This window comes from Orcinus orca, chromosome 8 (genome assembly GCF_937001465.1).
Source record: "Orcinus orca chromosome 8, mOrcOrc1.1, whole genome shotgun sequence".
NCBI classification, from domain to species: domain Eukaryota; kingdom Metazoa; phylum Chordata; class Mammalia; order Artiodactyla; family Delphinidae; genus Orcinus; species Orcinus orca.
In genome coordinates, this window is record NC_064566.1 from 65,640,668 (window position 1) to 65,662,421 (window position 21,754).

Here is a 21,754-nt window from a genome sequence, read left to right on the forward strand (position 1 = left end):
CTGCCTTTCTTTCTTAGACTTCTAGTTCATTGGTTCTTTTTGGTTCATTATCATTGATATTTTGGTTTGTACACTAAGTTCTTTAAAGTTTCATCACTAGCTTAAGTAGTTTCAATCTGGTTTTTGCTCTCTTAGCCATTCCCCAAAGACCTGTTTGCCCTTTCCTCAACTAAGCTAAGAAGTTGTAAAGTATATATTTGGAATTATAGTCAATCGAGGTTGAATTACTTAGCTGTATAACTGGCTTTTCATTTGCAGCTACTCATTCTGGACAATTTATGCTCTTAAAGTATCCACTTCTTTTAAAAGTGTTGTTTTTCAGTAAAAATTTCCAAATATTCCTTAAATGAGTTCTATCATTAGCCAGGAATATGAAGAAAAGGAATTGCTGGGACACTGTTATTTCAAACCCAGAGAAAGTCCCCAAGTTTTTTCAGTGGTCTCGGCACAAGTAGGTCATATAACTATTACCTGGGTACTTCCTTTGAGACCCCAAGTTGGCTGTTGTTGACAATTATAATATGGGTTGAATTATGTCCCCGCTAAAATTCTTATGTTGAAATTCTCAGAAATTGGTTTTGTATTCGGAGATAGGGTCTTTAAAGAGTTAATTAAGCTAAAATGAGATCCTTGGGGTGGGTCCTAGTCCAATATGACTGGTGTCCTTATAAGAAGAAGAAATTTGGACACAGGCAGGTACAGAGGGAAGACCCTGTAAAGACACAGGGAGAAGAGGGTCATGAAGAAATCATGGAGAGAGGCCTCAAAAGGCACCAACTCTGCCCACACCCACCTTAATCTTGAATTTCTAGCCTTCAGGATTGCAAGAAAATTTCTGTTGTTTAAGCCACCTAGTCTCTGGTACTATGTCATGGTAGCCCTAGAAGACTAATACATAATAGTACTTATCTGAAGGGATTTTTGTAAGTATTAAGTGAATTAATATATGTAAAACCATTTAGAATAATGTATAGAATAAAATACTGTTATTAATATTGATATTAAAATGATACTTCCTTTGTTTTTGAGTTTTTCTTCCTTAGGATTTCCTTAGACTTTTATTCTCTACTACATTGTGTTTGCTTCTTCAAGGCTTAGGTCAAATGCTACCTCCATGAAAACATCAATCAGATTTACTGTTTCCCTCCTTTGATCATTACATTTGTCATGCTGTATTGCAATTATTTGATTATGTGTCATTCTCCAACGGTATATGGGGAACCTATTGAGAACAATGATGTCATATTGATCACTGCAAACCAAATGTCCATCACAGTGCCTACTCACTAACGAGAGGGCTAGATTCGGGTAGTTCAAAAATATGTAAAATTTATGAGAATTGTGTAGTCTTCTTGGGAGAGAGCCCACATTTTTATCAAATTCTCAAAGAGAATGTGAATTAAATATTAAAGAATCATTTACTTAGCGGTTAGCTATTAGAACTGAGAGAAGGAGAAATCCAAGAGATGCTGATGATTTTGAGTTGGATATATCTATAGGTGGTGTTACTCTCTGACCCACACCAGTTAGCACAGTGTCTGGCATATATTAATAATAAGCATTTTGCCAGGAGCTGGAAATACAAAATCGTATGAAGACTTGTCTCAGTCCTCAAGAGAGTTGCAGTCTGGTCAATCACACAGCACAGTATAGTGTGAGTGCCATGGGAGAACCAGTGGCATTAATGACTTGCATCTTGGTAGAACCGAGAAAGAGGGAGAGAGGAGATAGCGTCTGACTCGGTAGGGGATGGGCGGTGTATCACTCAGAGTTCTCCAGGAAAACTGAACCAACAGGATATGTGTGTGTGTGTGTGTGTGTGTGTGTGTGTGTGTGTGTGTGTGTGTGTGTGATTGTGTTTACAGATTAAGGGAGAGAAAGAAAAACAGACAGAGAAAGAAAGACACAGAGAGAAACAGAGAAAGAGACAGAGAGAGGTTCAAACATTTGTGGAAACTTGGCAAGTCAAAAATCTACAGGGTAGGTAGACAAGCAGGCTGGAAACCCAGGTAAGAGTTGCAGTTAAACTCCAAAGGCAATCTGCTGGCAAAATTCCTTCTTACTTGGGCAGGTCAGTTTTTTCCTATTGAGGCCTTCAGTGGATTGAATGAGGCCTACCCACATTATGGAGAATAATCTATCTTACTCAAAATCTACCGATTTAAATGTTAATATCATCTAAAAAATACCTTCATGGAAACATCTAGAATAATGTTTGATCAAATGGCTGGGTACAATGACCTAGTCAAGTCGACACATTAAAATTAACTATCACAGGTGGTATCAGGTAAGGCCCTTCACCTTTAGTGACACTTGAACCTACGTTTTGAAAAAACGAATAACAGAAGTATGGGCAAAGTGATAGAAGGGAAAGAACAGGAATGTTCTAGGAAGCATGAAGAAACAGAGGTATGCTTTGGGGGTCTTGCAAGTGGTTCAGAAGGGCTGGAAGGAAGAATATATGTGGCTACATGTGGCTAAACCCATATACTGTTGGAGAATGACACATAATCAAATAATTACAATACAGCATGACAAATGTAATGATCAAAGGAGGGAAACAGTAAATCTGATTGATGTTTTCATGGAGGTAGCATTTGACCTAAGCCTTGAAGAAGCAAAAAAATGTAGTAGAGAATAAAAGTTTAAGGAAATCCTAAGGAAGAAAAACTCAAAAACAAAGGAAGTATCATTTTAATATCAATATTAATAACAGTATTCTGTATTTTATTCTATACATTATTCTAAATGGTTTTACATATATTAATTCACTTAGTACTTTCAAGAATCCCTTCAGATACGTACTATTATGTATTAGTCTTCTAGGGCTACCATGACATAGTACCAGAGACTAGGTGGCTTAAACAACAGAAATTTTCTTGCAATCCTGAAGGCTAGGAATTCAAGATTAAGGTGGGTGTGGGCAGAGTTGGTGCCTTTTGAGGCCTCTCTCCATGATTTCTTCATGACCCTCTTCTCCCTGTGTCTTTACAGGGTCTTCCCTCTGTACCTGCCAGTGTCCGAATTTCTTCTTCTTATAAGGACACCAGTCATATGGGATTAGAACCCACCCCAAGGATCTCATTTTAGCTTAATTAACTCTTTAAAGACCCTATCTCCAAATACAAAATCAATTTGTGAGAACTTCAACATATGAACTTTTGCGGGGGGACATAATTCAACCCAGATTATAATTGCCATTTTACTGATAAGGAAACTGAAGCACAAAAAGGTTAAGTAGTTTGCCCAAGTTTGCACAGCTACTGAGTATCACAACCAAAATTTGAATCCAAGCAATGTAGCTTCAGAATCTATGAAGCTAACCTCTACAATTTATTCACTCTCTGTTTATATAATTTCTTTTAAAATGAGAAATAAAATTCATTGGCATATTTGTTTGTTAAGACAACTACATCCTGCTTGCGGTACACCAAAATTCCCAAGGAGCAGAAATCTAAAACCTCTGCTCTAAGGGAATTAAAGTGGGCTCCTCATATTAAACTGCAGAAATGATGGTTTCTGATGTGTGCAAGAATAACAGCAACAGTTAACCACTGTTGGGTGCTTACTGTGTGTTGGCGCTGTCCTGGGTGTATTGTACACTTAATCTCAGTTCTATCTCATGGCACTTTGAAGTTTGTTATTATCCACATTTTGCAGATGAATAAACTGAGGCTCTCACCCCTCACAAACCAATACCAGAAATGTATCCAGGTTTCTCAAGATGAAGTTTTATGTTTCTGCCTTCTTTCTGTGCCCTCAAACCCTAGGGCGAAAATTAAGACTCGTTATTAAACCTTTGCTTAGAACAGGTTGAAGGTGGATTTTGCCCTTTTGTCTGCATTTCCTGCAGGGCTGTCCTATGTTCACAGCACGTACTGTACCTCTTCCCTCAGCTCCTCTCTCCCACGCGCCTGCTGTGAATGTCAGCTGCCTAGATAAGACTCAGCACTTTCAGAGTCACTTCATGGGTGCTCACTGGCCTCCCTCAGGAGGGATTCTAAACTGGTCCTCATGTATAGGTCAAGGCCTAGACCCAGAATCCCATGTAGAGGCCATTCTCTTTGGTCCCCTTCTCTGTTGCCCCTTGTTACCTACTAAGCTTGTGCTGGTCTATGGGTCCTCATGGCCTCTGGAGGGAAGTAAAAAGGTTTCAGTTCCACAAAGAAAAATCACAAGTCTTTAGACTAGCGATGTTAATATTTCACAACTCTGCATTTATCTCTTCTCTGCACTTGAGAGATTTTATAATCAAATGTTCATTTCTCAGGTAAAGTAAAATGACAAAGTATGCCTAGTTCCCACTTATGTGCATGGCTCTAAAATGCTTGGAGAAGAACATTAATGCTCTGTCCATCTTTTTGCTTTAAGTACTAATTGCTAATGTTTTGCTTATAAGTGGAAGAGTCTTTAACTTGGAATAGAACACCTGGGCTCTGGCCCTAGCGCTGCAAGCTGGGTATAATGGTAAAACTCACAGAAATCTGACATGAAATGCCAGATATTCTACTGCATTCTAGTTGAGTGAGCATTGGCAAACTTTCAGATCTTTGACTCACTATTCTCTTCTGTAAAATGGGATCAATAAAATAGTTACCTCCTTGATTTGCTGAGGCTTAAATCAATAAGCAAGATATATCAAGAGGTTGCATTACAGAAATTGCTTTATTATGAACACATTCTCCTGGGTTAGATTATTAACTCAAAAGAGCAGCACCAATTATCATGTAAATATTGCAACTATGTGCTATGCACAGAGAAAAGGAAGATAAAGAAGATGTGGTTTCTTAGCTAGTTGCTACTAGTTGGTAGCACTGATATTCTCCAATGTACTTGTGAACAATGTCTCTGCCTCAGTTTGGGTTTGTTCCTCCCACAGTGAAAGAAAACAGGATGATGTGAGATAATTTCTGAAGTAAGTGGAGTGTTTAATTGATATTCTAGCATTTGTTTTTCTGTACCTTTCCAGCCCTGTTGACAAACCCTGCCCTCAGGTACAAGGCTTAGTCAGAGAGTAACAGAAGTATTCAGGACCCACTCAGGAAGAATAAGGAAGGAGAAAACAGAATCACAGGCAGGGACAACTGCAGTGTCAGAGGAAGAAGCCCAGGTACATCAGCCAGAAGATCTGGGTTCTCATCTACCTTAAGCGCCTTACCAACTTGTTCACTGTTTCCTTTTTTCTGTTATTATTATTATTATTCCGCTTTAACCAGAAAATGTGGCGTCTTCTGTGACATCTCACCGCTGAGCTGTACTACTTGGATAGCCACACATCATCTTTTTACCTGGATATAATTTTCTCGCTGATTTCTTCATCCCTTGTTCCCTGCACATCAATTCTGACTGTCCTTCAGACCCTTCTCCATAGTGCAATGTGTGTACTCTTTAAAAAAGTTATCTGTTCATGTTATCTCTTGTGATCACAGATATAAACAGTGACTTCCTATTACTCTTAGGAAAAATTAAAAATATTTCTCACATGTTCTCAACTGCCCTTCTTGATTTGGCCCCCATTTCCTCTCTAGCTTCATCTCAAACTGTTCTCTCCATAGATACATCAGTCATTTGTTTACATTTTCTGGCTGGACAGATATTTTTATTCCAAAGACATAGATCAGTGGAGAAGTGTAGCATGAGGAAGGGATGTTAGTATCATGATTTTTGAAGATACTGTGTGCTGTGCTTGAAGATTCTTTTGAGGCATTTCAATGGGGATGCCACTCAGGCAACTGGGTATTTGGACCGAGATTTCAGAGCAAGATTTACTCTGTCACTCTAAGTTGAGAAGCCATCAGCCTGTAGATAATAAGTGAAGCTATGGGAGTAGTGAGACAGATGAGAGAATCTGACCTCCCAACAAAGGCCCTTGCAAATTCTATTATTTTTTCAGAAACACTCTTATACCACTTCTCTAAATACTCCTTCAACACCATCAAAGTCTGCAGAATCAATGAGGCCTCCTCACTAAATTGTATTACCATGATGCTTCATTCTATAGTATTTGCCAGTCTGTAATTACAGATGCATTTCTGAAATTACTGGTTAGTATCTATCTCCATCAATAGATCTAAGTACCACAAGCACAGAGAAATACATCAATACCTGGCAGAGAACCAGTTTATTATAGGTGCTCATAATATGTATATTTAACTATTGATGAAATGGTTGAATAAATGAATGAAAAAGAATTCTATAGTATTTGTGCATTTTTTACTGTAGCAGTGGATGTACTAAATCAACTCAGTTCCCTAATATCCAACTACATTAGGCTTCTTTGTTAGTTGTTCTGTTTTTAAAAAGAAACTTTAAGAATAATTTTTATTTACATAAATGTTGCAGAGTTTACATATACCCCACATCCAGTTTCCCCTATTCTTAACAATTTACTTCAGTATGGAAAGTTTGTCACAATTAATGAAACAATATTGATACATTATTATTAACCACAATCTATACTTTAAGATTACTTCATTGCTATCTAATATCTTTCTGTGTTTCAAGATCCCATCCAGGATGTCATATTACATTTAGCTATCATGTCTCCTTAGGCTCCTTCTTGGCTGTGGTAATTTTTCAAACTTTCCTTGTTTTTGATGACCTTGACAGTTTTGAGGAGTACTGCTCAGATATTTAATAGAATGCCCCTCTATTCGAATTCATCTGATGTTTTTCTCTTGCAGACTGAAATTACATGTTTTGGGGAGGAAGACGAGAGAGGTAAAGCACTATTCTCTTCACATAATATCAAGGGAACATGCTATCAACATGGCTTACCATTGTTGACGTTAACCTTGATCACTTGGCAGTTGTCATATTTCTCAGGTTTCTCAAACTTCTAAATGATTCTACCACCCATCCATATTGTGCTCTTTGGAGGAAAGTTACTATGCACAGCCCACACAAAAGGAGTAGGGAGTTGTGTCTTGCTGTTTTATGTACTCAGTGTGTCTACCTAATTATACTAGAGCTCTGTTGGTATCATGGTAAAGTATAGGGGAAGAAAGTGTTCTAAAATATTTTGATTAAATTTCAGTCTTTTAGTTGGCCAGTGTCTTGGGGCTGTGACCTTCATAAGTGTTTCTCCAATGGTATAGCTTTTTGGTTTCTTTTCCCCCTCTGTCCTCTACTCCTTTTTCCAGTTGTAGCATTCCCAATCTATTTCCTTGAAGCCCTGACCCATGGCCTATGTTTTATTTCCCCTTAGGTGAGACAGGAAGGTGAAAGGGACTGGACTGAGAGGAATTCCCTTCCTCCTACCGGGATAAGTCTCTGGTAGTTATTTCCTCTGGATTAAAGGGCTTTGGTGTGGAGAAGACTCTGGGCATATTTCACAGTGGTCACTCTCCCTCCCCCTACAGAGCCAGGAGAGGATCTTTTTCAGGTCTTCATTGTGAAAATCTGTCAGGGTTCTTGGAGGTAAAAACCCCAAATGTGTGGGAATATCCCCCTAAGACTATGGCTCCCAGCAGTTTCTCACATCACAAGTTGTCTGTACTCAACCTCCAGCCATTCATCAAAGTGTTTAAGTTTACGGATCCAGCTGCTTCTCCTCTTGGTTAGCAAATTTCAGTTGAGTTCCTCTGGTTGCATTTATCTCTACAGTTTTGGGGGAAGCAGTTTGCCCAGTTCTCTCATGGGTCCAAGAAAAGTTGATTTTCTACTTGTCCAGCTTTGTCTTGTTGTAAGGATGGGTGTGACCAGACGTCCATGTTACTTTCATACATAAAACACATCCCTTCTTGTTTCCATCTGTGATCATCTTAACTTTTTTCTAAATCCTCTGTTGTGCATTTCATTGTTGCTCAGACTTCTGGAAAACCATCTAAATACAGTTTAAATGAATCTTTGGTAAGAAGATAACTTTCTTCCCAAAATGTCAGTGTGATTATCCAAGTTAAACATTAGTATTCTGATGTGAGCCATTCTAGACATGGTTCGATGAAATTAACTGAAGATCAGACCCACTGATGAAGAATTTAAGCAAGATTAATACCTTCATTTTAAAAGGTTGGTAAGGTGAGTAAGCACATTAATGGTTTCATCCATTACATCTTTTGGTGCTGAGAATTGATGTCCTTGTCCTACCTAGGTAAAGAATTTTTACTTCTTGGCAGAAATAAGATTATTGATAAATTGAACTATAGGGGTAATTTTTCTCAATTAACAAAATGGACAGTGTTTGCATCAAGCTTTTATCTAGTAGCTCATTGTATATTGGGCTGTTTCTAAGTCAGTCAAAGTTTAATAGGGATGGGGAAGAGATTAATTATCAGAGGGTCTCCTTCTCATTAAAAAATAGGTTTGGGCTTCCCTGGTGGCACAGTGGTTGGAAGTCTGCCTGCCGATGCAGGGGACACGCACAGGTTCGTGCCCCGGTCCTGGAGGATCCCACTTGCCGCGGGGCGGCTGCGCCCGTGAGCCTTGGCCTCTGAGCCAGCGCGTCCGGAGCCTATGCTCCGTAACGGGAGAGGCCACAACAGTGAGAGGCCCGCGTACCGCAAAAAAAAAAAAAAAAAAAGGTTTACCACTTGAAAACTGGTGAACATTGTTTAAATATCATTTAAACATTGTTTAGTACAAATAAAATGTCTTATAAAATGTTGTCTATAATAAAATTCTCTTTTATTAAAATATGTATTTAATGTTATACTTGTATATTTTAAAAACTGCAACAAAAATATGGAGCAAGTACATATGATTTTTTTCTTTTCTCCTTTTTGCTTGTTCATATTTTCTGAATTGTATATAATGAACAAGTAATGCTTTCATGAAAAGAAGAAAACTGTAGATGTTAAAATAAAAAGAATAATTCATAAAATTATAGGACTTGAATAGACTTAAGCCAGTTCCTAATTTCTTCAGTTGAGGAAATGGAGGTACACACACAAAAAAACAATCTTCTTGAATCCTCTGTTTCCCCATTTCTGCTTAAAGAAGAATAACCATTTTTAAAGAACCAGCTCAAATATACATGGCTTTGGCATTTCTATGCATGTCTTGTGTCTCTCACCATTTGTAGAATTCTTCCAGTATAACTTGAATCATGAGTAGAAGGAAGAAAAGGAAGAAATGCTATGGGGATGAGGATGGCTTCTGTTTACCACCTGTCCAACACTTAACCATATATCTTACTTATGTTATTTTAATTAATCAATTTTTAATTTTTTTACTTACAATGTTTCCAGTGTAAAACAATTCATTTATACATATATACATATAAACATACATATATACATATTCTTTTTCAGATTTTTTTCTATTATAGGTTATTACAAGACATTGAATATAGTCCCCTGTGCTATACAGTAGGTCCTTGTTGTTTCTCTCTTTTATATATAGTAGTGTATATCTGTTAATCCCAAATTCCAATTTTATCCCTCCCCTCCCTTTCCCTTTGGTAACCACAAGTTTTTTTCTATGTCTCTGAGTCTATTTCTGTTTTATAAATAAGTTCATTTGTGTTGTATTTTAGATTCCACATGTAAGTGATATCATATTTTATTTGTTGTCTGACTTACTTCACTTAATATGATAATATCTAGGTCCATCCATGTTGCTGCAAATGACATTATTTTGTTCTTTTTATGGCTAAATTATATTCTACTGTATATACATACAATATCTTCTTTATTCATCTGTCAAAGGACATTTATGTTGCTTAATTAATCCTCACAATACCTTCAAGACATAAATACTACTCCCATTTTGCAGATGAATAAAAGGAAAATTAAACAGGTTAAGACCTTTTACAAGTTTCCTTTGTCACAACCCACAGAATTCAGGTTTTTGCACAGGTTCAAGTTTCTCCAAAACTTAACATATAGTAAGTACTCAGTAAACATATTTAATAATTGAGCTATTTAGGGACCGTTTGGTATTCAGGGACCAGATTTGCAGTGTTTATCAGCAGCCTGCTGATCTCTCAGTTAATTCACAATTAAAAACATCTTTGACCACAACTAGTATTTGAAGTCCAGATTCTCTAAGCAAATAGAATTGCTTTTCATCACAGAAAAAGGGATCACCACTGCTGCCATCTGGCTTCCTTGTTCTCTTCTTTATTGTACTTCAAAGTGTTTTCTCAAAAAAATTATTTGCTTGCTTGAAGTACTATCACTTTCTTTTTTAGACCCATCGTCTCGACCATGCACTAACCTTTTATCTCTGAGCTTCAATTCTAGAGCTAAACAACAGTAGCTTATATATCTAGCACTTTCATAAAAATTATCACATTGGATAATTTGGAAACAGGACAGATATTATTACTTTCATTTTAAGGATGAGAAGGCTAAGTCTTCAAGTGGTTCAGTGATTTGCTTATGAGCTTATGCAACTGATACAGCTCTTAAACCACAGATCTAGGACTCAAGGGGAGTTCTCTGACTCCAAATATAGTATTCTTCCCTCTATGTTATATGGTCTGATGACACAAAGCCATTCTCTTTATCGCACCTTTAATGATCCACTATAAATTCTGCTGTAGCTTAGTTTTGCTTCCATTCTTACTAGACTTTTTTGATCCCATAGTTTTTTAGCTTTTGTTCCAGTTAGAGTTTTTAATTGCATGCAGCAGAAACTCGCTCTGGCTGATTCAACAGGAAACAAATTTGCTGAAAGGGTATCAGATAGGTGAGGAGATCATGGAGAAGCAGGTTGAGAAACAGATGGGAACAGGGGAGGAGGGCAGCAGTCAATCATCTGCCAAAACCATGCTCTAGAACAGGGGTCCCCAACCCCCAGTTGGAACTGGGCCACACAGCAGGAGGTGAGAGGCGGACAAGCGAGCGAAACTTCATCTGGGGCTCCGCATTGCTCCCCATGGCTCACATTACTGCTTGAACCACCCATCCCCCCCGCCCTCTCCCCCGCACCCATCCCATCCATGGAAAAATTGTCTTTCACGAAACCGATCCCCGGTACCAAAAAGTTTGGGGACCGCTGCTCTAGAACACAGGGTACCCCTGGACACCTTTACTAATACCTCTGGCCTCGCTGCCCTTAAAAACAGGATGTTGGTTTTCCATTGTCCTTGCTTCTTTGTGTCAGTGTCTCCTGTTTCAAAGTCTTGGATGGGTATGTCTGATTGGCTGAGTATTGATCATGTGGTCGTACTCTAGCTTCCAGGGAAGTTTGGAAACCACAAGTTTCCAAGTAAGTATTTTTAGCCTCTATCATGGAAGGTGAGCTCTCTCTCCCACCAAGATTCATTAAGCATACACTGCACCAAACATAACAAGGAGGTTGAAATAATTGAAAGTCCCCTACCATGACCAAAAAATAGCCAAATTCTAGTACTGATTCCAATTTAGTTTTGCAAGTTCTTTCTTTAGGTGAACTTTCTTTGAGATAAGAGACATATTTAATTTACAACTATGTCTCAATTGTCACTCAACCAATAATTACACTTGCTCTGCAGCATTCTGAAGGGTCTAAACTTGTCATGTAAGTTTCATTTATCTTCTAAGAAATTTCTCTTTCAAAATTATCCTCTAATATTTCTCTCAAATGAATGAGTTTCAGCAGGGCCTGACAGCATGAACTGGTGACTTACAAAATACTTTCAAAGTGTGAAAACTATATTGGCATCTTTCCACAGCTTTAGGTTTTAAGATATGCCTTGTTATTTTACTTTAAGAATTCCAAATATTTCTTTTACTAACAATATGTTTCTGACATTGAATCATCCTTTCCTCTGCAGTATTTTTGAACAGTGGCTTCGAAGGCACCATCCTCTTCAAGAAGTTTATCCAGAAGCCAATGCACCCATTGGGCATAACCGGGAATCCTACATGGTTCCTTTTATACCTCTCTACAGAAATGGTGATTTCTTTATTTCATCCAGAGATCTGGGTTATGACTATAGCTACCTACAAGATTCAGGTAAGGCTCAGTTTCTTTCATTTGAATTGCTGAGTCTGGTGCAACCAATGTCTTTTGAGAGAATGCAAAACCTTATGTTTTTACAACGTTATCCCCAAATTATTTAAATTGGGAAAATGCATTACGATCCTTAACTCATCACTGATATATTATTCCATGGACCAAGTTGCAAGAATCTTTAAATTTCTGTCCTTTCTGCTTTATATAGAGCATTTTGCATATGGCAACCATGGGAAGAGCACTAAAATTAAAATCAGAAAAAAAATGGGTGTGAGACGTGACACTATAAACTGACTTTTGTGTGACCTTGGGAAATTTGACTTCAGTTCCTTGAATCTCAGTTTCTTAACCTTAAATATTAGGAATAGAATACCTCAAAGAGATATTTGATAATTAAATGCATTAAGAGTCTAGGGCAGTCAGCACAAGTTAAACATCTAGCAGTTTTGAAATCATCTTTGGGAACTTCCTGCTAGGCTTACCAAGAAAATTTGTGAACATTTTGAAGTTAAACACAGTTAATAATAATAATGATAATAGCTATTATAATAATAATTGCTCTGACTATGATTAAGTCTAGGATTGTAATTAGATCTAGGCTTTAAATAATCTTCCTTAGTAGTAGTATGTCAGTATCTTTTTGATAAATACGGAACAGGTAGTAATGTCTCCCCCTACCTGTGAGCCTGCTACATAACATACATGCATTATTAATCAACCATATATTAGGGGAAGTATTATTTTCCCTAGAATGAGATAAAGACACTGATGCTAAGATAATTTAAATGACTTTCCCAGTAGCAAACGCCAGTATGTGGAAGAGCCAGATTTCAACACTACAGGGTCCTCTCCACTGCAACACAAGATGGTCAACAGCTAAAAAAACGGTTAAACAACACAGAGTTTGTGGATACGAGGTATTCGACCAGCACTGATGTTTCATTATATTCATTGATAATTCATGGAAACATAAACAGATTAGTAAAATAAAATGAACAAATGAATGACATTTACCAATTTCCTACCTCCTGTTAAACTTTAGTGACACATAAATGAATGACATACCTCCAGACCTCAAGGAGCGTTAAATTAAATTCAGTATGGAAGTCAGACAGTTGTGCAAAAAAGTGTGAAACATCAGGCTGTGTTAAGTGCAATAAAGGAGTCATAAACCGAATCTTATAAGAGCACAGAGGAGAAAACAATGACTTCAGAGTAGTTCAACCTAAAAAGACAAGACAAGGCCTTGAAGGATGAGCAGGCAGGTAGCAGGTAGAAAAGGGTAGGGAATATTCTAAACTAATAGAATAACAAAAATAGAGGTGTAAAGTGTACTCTGTATTTCTGAGATGCTAAATTCTCCTATTTGAGTAGTATGAGCAATGAAAAATTACACTGAGGAGACAAATTGAGTTATTTCATAATAGCTAATATATTATGGATCTTTTAATGTGCCTGGAACTCTTCTGGGTATGCTGTGTGCATTATTTCCTTTAATTTTCATAATTACCCTGTGAAGTAAGCACTATTATTTCTTTTTCCTGATCATAGCTGAGAAAACAGAGGCTTAAAGAATATAAATAACTTGTCCTGGGCCATCTAGCTAGTATGTGGCATAGCAGAACCACATTTTAAGGCCAACAGGAGAAACTGTATTTTATCAACCTTTTCCTGCCCTTGGGGGAACCATTAGTTGGACAGATTTGGGTTCGATACCTGTTTTGCTTTATCTGAAGACCATAGCCAGTGGAAGGAATACTAAAATGGCTGGTAGAGGAGATGAGTTCTTTGAAAACCTGGAGATCACTAAGCACAGAGGATTTTGCAGAGGGTGGAGGTATGGTAAGGGAAGGGGCTCCCAGTGAGTCAAAAAGAGGGGCAGTCTCAAGTAAAGTGTTTTTCCCTCCTTCTAAAAACACCCACAGTACATAAAGAAAGGAGAATATTGGTAATGGTTTTTCAAAGAGTCACCACCAGGATTTTAGAATTTCCATTTTCAGAACATAACAGACTCTTTCACGGGCTCTTGCTTTTATTACACGATTCTCTCTGGCTAAATTCTGCTCCATATCCATTTGTCACACTCTCAGATATGAAATCATTGTATACATATACAGAGTCATGTTTAATCACTCCTTTAATAGAGTTACATGGTAATTTTTCTACATATGAATCTTTCCCCCGCTACCTTGGCTGTGAGCCCTACAAAATCAGAACTGATACCTTGCAAGCTTCTCCAGTCTTCTCCAAATGGTATCTGGTATGGGGCTAAACCAATGAATTCACTTGAATGCAAGTGATATTTATCATGAGGGATGGTGTCTCTTAACCAATACATATAAGTAAAGCTTGCTAGAAAAATGTCACACTTCTTAACACTCAGGTCATTTCTAGATTAAAAAAAAAAATTTAACATCTTTATTGGAGTATAATTGCTTTACAATGGTGTGTTAGTTTCTGCTTTATAACAAAGTGAATCAGCCATACATATACATATATCCCCATATCTCTTCCCTCTTGCGTCTCCCTCCCACCCTCCCTACCCCACCCCTCTGAGTGGTCACAAAGCACAGAGCTGATCTCCCTGTGCTATGCGGCTGCTTCCCACTAGCTATCTAGTTTACATTTGGTAGTATATATAAGTCCATGCCACTCTCTCACTTCACCCCAGCCTACCCTTCCCCCTCCCCGTGTCCTCAAGTCCATTCTCTACATCTGCATCTTTATTCCTGTCCTGCCCCTAGGTTCTTCAGAACCTTTTTTTTTTCTTAAGATTCCATATATATGTGTTAGCATATAGTATTTATTTTTCTCTTTCTGACGTACTTCACTCTGTATGACAGTCTCTAGGTCCATCCACCTCACTACAAATAACTCAACTTTGTTTCTTTTGATGGCTGAGTAATATTCCATTGTATATATGTGCCACATCTTCTCTATCCATTCATCTGTCAACGGACACTTAGGTTGTTTCCATGTCCTGGCTATTGTAAATAGAGCTGCAATGAACATTGTGGTACATGACTCTTTTTGAATTATTGTTTTCTCAGGGTATATGCCCAGTAGTGGGATTGCTGGGTCATATGGTAGTTCTATTTTTAGTTTTTTAAGGAACCTCCACACTGTTCTCCATAGTGGCTGTATCAATTTATATTCCCACCAACAGTGCAAGAGGGTTCCCTTTTCTCCACACCCTCTCCAGCATTTATTGTTTGTAGATTTTTTGAAGATGGCCATTCTGACTGGTGTGAGGTGATACCTCATTGTAGTTTTGATTTGCATTTTTAGATATTTTTAACGTATTTCAAGTCTTCTATTGCACTAGATATTTTCTAGGTGATTTTATTGGTTTATTTATTCTTTCTGCATACATATGTTTAGTAACTACCTTGTTCAAGGCATTCTTTTAGATACTGTGGATACAGTGGTAAACAATGTAATCTCCTTCTTCACAGTGCTTACATCCTAATGAAAGAGAAAGACCTTAAACCACTACTTACCTAATGACTTGTTTGTTTAGAGATGTGCATATCTCTAGGGGTCAATGAAGTGACATTTCAGAGAATATCAGTAACAGGAAGAATTAATTAGTTGAAAAGGAGGTTTTGATTATGAATTTTGGCCATATTGCTAGGATAACAGAGCCATTCATGAATTTTAAACAAATCAGGATCAAATTTGAGTTTTCGTAAGATTACATTTGCTGCAGCTTGTAGGAAGTTTTTTTTTTTTCAATTTTATTTTATTGAAATATAGTTGATTTACAATGTTGTGTTAATTTCTGCTGTACAGCAAAGTGATTCAGTTATACATATATATACATTCCTTTTCATATTCTTTTCCACTATGGTTTATCACAGGATATTGAATAGAGTTCCCTGTGCTATACAGCAGGACCTTGTTGTTTATCCATTCTATATATAATAGTTTGCGTCTGCTTATCCCAAACTCCCAATCCATCCCTCCCCCACCTCCCCCGCTTCCCCCTTGGCAACCACAAGTCTGTCCTCTATGTTAAAGACATAATGTTGAGCCAAAGAAACCAGACATCATAGAATATATACTGATGATTATATTCATATAAAATCCAAAAAGGTGCAAGTTTTGTGTCAGTTGCAAAGCGCATTCGGGGAGGCCAGTGAACATGCTGTTACGAGTATCCAGGGGAGAGGCGAAGGAAGTTGGAATTGCAGTGGTGGTAAGAGGCAAGGCAGAAAGGACAAAAAAAATTGATATTATTTTGAAAACAAAATGTATGGAACTTGGAAAATGATTACATATAATAGGTGTGAAAGAAGGAGATATTAGAGTTGCCCTTAAGCTTTCTGGCCTGTGCAGATGATGAATGGTGATTGAATTCATTGAGATAGAAACAGTAGGAGCAGGGCCAGACATGGAGTGAATCTCATGGTGGTATCTGTTACACAGTGAAATGGGGTGAATGGCACATCAGGATAAATATATCTCTGAGGCAGTTGGATAGCCTTGAGCCTCAGAAAAGATTCTGCCTGCAGATACTAATGTGAGAGACGTCAGCATATAAATTGTTATCTTTGCCGATCTTTACAATCTTGCCTAGTAGTGATTTTATTCTGTTTTATAGGTAAGTAGATTGAGAACAGAAAGATAAAGTGACAAGTTCTAAGTCACAAAGCTCGTAAGTGGCAAATATAGAATCCCAAATGAATTCTCTCTCCATGACTCCACAGAAGAGAGGGTTCTCTTTATACTTGCCTTGTACACAAATGTTCCACCTCGTTGTCCCTTCCCTAGTGTCCCAAATGGGTACTTTTTACTGAAAAGGCAACAAAAACCACTGGCGGAGAAAAGGGAAAGAAGGCTCAAAGAGTCACATTAGGGGATTAAAGGTATTTATTATTTATTTATAGTTAAATTTTTTTAAATAAAATTGAGTCCAAATGTTTTATCTATTTAGAGTCCTTTTCATATAGCTGTGAGCTTATGCCACTAAGTTTAGAGAAGTTTTGCTTTAAAATAAGCAACAGCAATTGCTCATTTTCTATTTTATGCATTATTCTGTTGTACTTTCAAGGAGTTTAAAATTTATATTTCATTCTTCTTGTCATTCATTTATTCATTCATACAGCAATGTTTACTGAGACACAATGCCAGAATAGAGTAAGCTAAACTTTAAGCTTACTAAAAAATTCTCTAAAATTTCTTGATATAATTTAGTTCAGGCAGTTAATTATTCATCATTTAGGCACTCACGTTTATAATTACTTAATTATTTTCCGTAAAAGGCAGCTGATGTCTTCTTGCTTTAGTCAAACATTTTCTCTTATAATTGAATTTAGTGATGTTTTTCAAAATTGAGTAGCAGGGGATTTTGTTGCATGCATGACTGATTGAAAGGTGAGACCAAAAACCTTTGGCAATGAAGGGTTGAGTCCTTGATGCTGTTGGCAAATGTAATCCTGCCTTTTGTCTGGTGTTACTTTGTGAAGAGCTTCCTTCTTCCAATATATTCCAAAAGACCTGGACATTTGATTTTAAAAACGAGAGGAGGAGGCATGTTCACAGTAACTGGAGGGTCTCATTCTGCACATGGGGTTTGATGAGGACTTGTTCACTAGTGCTTCCCTATGTGTATACACAGGTGCATACTGTTCCTTCTGCCTAGGATGGCTTGCCATCAGCATCCTACACTCAAGTCCTAATTTATTCTTCTACTCAGTGGGATAGTCTCCTGGGATGCCTCCTCTGACTCCTCAGGCAGTTATAGGAGGTGTTTTCCCCATTATCCCATTGTATCTTTTATATACTTGCATTGGAACAGCATTGCTCTTAAAATAATTTGTTTACTTGTCAGTCTCCTCTTCCAGTTATTATTTCCTTCAGTCCAGGAGCTCTGCTTACTCAGCCTTTCACATGCAGTTCCTGGACCACCACCTGACATTTATTGTGTCTCAGTAAACATTGCTGTATGAATGAATAAATGAATGAATAGAAGAATGAAAGATAAATAAGACATACTACTTGCTCTCAAGGGTTCATGATGAAGCCTGAAAATTAAGACATACATATAAATAATTACAACATGTAAACAACTGTGCCAAGTGTCACAAAGGAGCAGTAAAAGAAAAGAGTCTTGGAATCCAGAAGAGAGAGCTGAGCAGAATCAGTGTTCAAAGCAGGTGTGAGAGAGAAAAACTCTTACTGGAAGCTGGTTCAGTTGAAATATTGATGGAATTACTATGGAGTAAGAAGAATCGATAACAGTTATAAATTACTTTTTATGTGAAGGACATCATTCCAAGGTTATACATACATTGCAGGGTTTAAATATTACAGGCAAACTTTCTAAGTTACAGATTTTGAATTGGTTAAATTAGGATAATGATTCCTAACTACCTCATGTGTTTGTCATGTGGATAAATGGGCATATGGATGCGCTTTGGAAATGACAGAGCACCAAACAAATAGAAGACTCTATGATTATTCTGAAGAGAATAGGTAACCAAAAAAATGGAATTTTAAGTAGGTAAAAAAATAGAAAACTTTTGACATTAAGAAATAATTTAAAGATACACCATTGAGGCTCAAAAGCAAATAACTGAGGAAGACAAGTCTAAATTTCAGGTTGAAGACATTGAGAAATACAGAGTGTTTCAAAGAAGACAGTCCATTGGTGACAGTAAAATTTAAGACAACTTGAAATGAACTGAAGTAGAGAAATAATAAGAGAAACGAGAGCAGAAGGACAGACAAAGAAATAGTGTTTTAAAATTGTGAAAGAATTTGAGCTGAGCCTTAAGCAATAAAGAAATCATACATATTATGTAACCTCTATGTAATCTGCATTTTGTGAGACATTTAAAATGCACTATATATTGAAGTGACTAATAGCAATGCAAACTAAACATTTGTAATTTCATTTTCAAATTAACTTTTAAATGTGTTAGAATGGTAACCTTTATGTTTGATGAAAATAATTTTCACATTTTTAATTTCTTTATTTTAGCTTTGTTAGCTTTCATTTCTTAGATTTAAATTAATATTAATCCAAAGTTATGAATCTTTTTATTATAATTTATTTTATAATGTTAGTTCTTTGCAACTTATTGTCCCCTCCTGATGAAGAGAAACCTAAATCTGCTCAATTGTTTCAAATTATGCTTAATGGATTCTAAGAATTTTAGAGGTATCTTAGTGACAGCTGGTAAAAGGACAGTACCAAGGACAAAAAAGGAGAAAGTAACAGGAGAAATGGGGTTTGAGCCCTGTAGCCTCACTTAAGCCAGGGAAGCGCCAGTGTTATCTTCTTTGAATGAAGATTGGAATTTAATATAAAATTAATTTTTGACAAATTCTCCTGCTTTAACTGTTTTCAGTGCTTGAGTTTATGGCGATCAATGAGACTCCCACTTTACATTTCACTTCATGTTGCTACCCATTCTTTCCAAGATATTATATTAAATAAATATTAATTTTCTTTTTATATTGTTGATCTAATTTTTATGATATATGAAGCTTACGTATAACAGTAATTTCAGAATATCCTAAGGTACTTTATCTTTTATTGTTGTAGGAATCTAACGAACTTTAAAAATAATTAGGACTTTTTGAAGTGCAAAAGGCAGAAACTCCATAGAAACAAGATAAGATAAAAAGATAATTTATTGGTTTACAAAATCCAAGGAAGGAATGAACGTTTGAAATGTAAGAAAGACAAAGATGCAGCTGAGACTGAGGAACAGCAGGAACCAGCAAACTAAGCTCCCTAAAGATTCATTCTCCCCCTCTCTCTCTTCCCCGCTCCCTACCCCCTCTCTAGCTCTAAGACTGTTATCAGCTCCTGAGTCATCTGACTCTTAATTCCAGCACAGTGAATTCTGAGTAATGATTCTGACTGGCCCAACTTGAGTCAGTGGTTCACTATGAACTAATCAACAGTAGCCAAGAAAATAAGTCATTAAAAAAATGTTATAGTTCCCACATCAGCAACAGGGGGAAGGTAGGGATGGGGAGTAGATATAGGCTCAAATATCCATGGTCTAAATAAGTTAATTTATTGCTCAAATGGCAGTCTTGGTATGTTGTCAAATACAAGCTCCATAATTTCAGGGACCAGAGCTGCTTGTTTCTTGTAGTTCTATAAGACCTAGGGTTTACCCTTGATCACATGATCTATGGTGGCTCACCAACATACTATCTGCATTAGTTGAAAGGGGAAAAGGGAAAAGGAGAAGGCATACCTTTTCTTTTTAAGGGAACTGCCCCAAAGTTACATGTATTACTTTTGCTCAAGACTTAAGTCACATAGCCATAATTTGCTACTAGGTAAGCCCAGGATTCACTCTCTTCTTTCCTTTGTATCACAAAATGGATATAGAGTATCTTAGAGTGTCTTGTAAATAGTGATGGGAACTTTAAAATCAAGCAAATAGATATAATAAATTATTAACTCCAAGTGGAAAATAATGTAAGAAAGGAAAGGTAATCATAGAATAATATTTGGTTCAATTGTGAATAATATTTAAATATTAAAAATAATGGAAATCCGAGATGTGGATTTGACCCCAGATCATGGTTTATTATGCTGAAAATATGGAGGAAAGAAAAGGGAAACTGTAAGAGAGCTCAAATCATTGTTTATACCTGAGGAACTCCAGAGATAAACTTGACGAATTAAGAAGTAGTAATATTTGCCTATTATTTAGAAATATGGAGTCAAGTAAGAGAATAAATAACTAAAAGAGTAACAGTAGCTGAGTTGGGGGCAGGCACTGTACAATTTACAAATCAGATAATATCTATGAAGTTTAAAACATCCCAACAAGGTGGTATTGTTTTCCTATTTTCCTGATGAAGAACCTGAAGCTTAGGAGTATTAGGTGTAACTTTCCCAAGATCTTATAGCTAGTAAGTAGCAGAGCTGGCATTCAAACCCAAGCATCTGACTCCAAAGTACTATGCAAGGATGATGATGATGATGATGATGATGATAGTAAAAACATTGGGATGTCTTTCTATTTCAGGACCAGACAGTTTTCAAGATTACATTAAACCCTACTTAGAACAAGCAAGTCAGATCTGGCCATGGCTCATTGGGGCAGCCATGGTAGGGTCTGTCCTCACTGCTGTGCTGGGAGGACTCACTAGCCTGTTGTGTCATCGAAAGAGAAAGCAGCTTCCTGAAGAAAAGCAGCCACTCCTTATGGACAAGGAGGACTACCACAGCTTGTTGTATCAGAGCCATTTATAAAAGGCTTAAGCAATAGAGTTGGGCCAAGAAACCTGACCTCACTCTAAATTAAATGATGTTAAAGTCCCTAGGGGTTGTCCCAGAAGAAATCCTTGGCGTGTGTCTATGAAGATCATTATTAGAATTGTTATCTTAATACAAAATATACCCCTCGTCCAACTCAGGTAGAAGCCACCTGTGCTTGCTTTGCTATATTTTGATTATTCCCTTAATAGTTTTCCTCAAGCCCATATTTCCAAGGAAAAGATGCCATTTGGTAATGGAGGTGCTAGTCTGCTAGTCATATCTGAATGAAAGTACTCTTATAAAATATGACAACAATTGTGATCATTTTCCTCCTGATTGTTTAACGACATGTTTCTTTTATTATCCCCTTTCTTTGATTTTAATAAAATAGTAACGAATTTACACTAATTGACTCCTTTGAGCTCGAGAAATACATTTTAATTTTCCTAAGAAAGCATGTTTCCCTTATATTTTACATTCCTGCTCCAAAATATGTTATGGACTTCAAGTAGAAAACAATCTTCAACTCTTTCCTGCCATAGTTCTGACTACATTTTAAGGCCACTGAAATCAAGGGCCCTTCGCCTGAAAAGAATCTGGCTAAGTACCTGTCTTAAGATGTGCTCATGAATTATG

The 21,754-nt window shown here is 37.0% G+C and overlaps 1 protein-coding gene across 1 annotated transcript in view; it reads left to right on the forward strand.

Annotated features, from left to right (window-relative positions):
• The window catches only part of TYR (tyrosinase), a 111,045-nt gene extending 89,523 nt beyond the window's left edge, over positions 1-21,522 (forward strand). Inside the window, exons 4-5 of the mRNA XM_004271880.1 lie at positions 11,702-11,883; positions 20,886-21,522. Coding sequence (XP_004271928.1) covers positions 11,702-11,883; positions 20,886-21,112 — 409 coding nt within the window. The 3' untranslated portion in view covers positions 21,113-21,522. The remainder of the gene's footprint in view (positions 1-11,701; positions 11,884-20,885) is intronic.
• Positions 21,523-21,754: the final 232 nt, after the last annotated feature.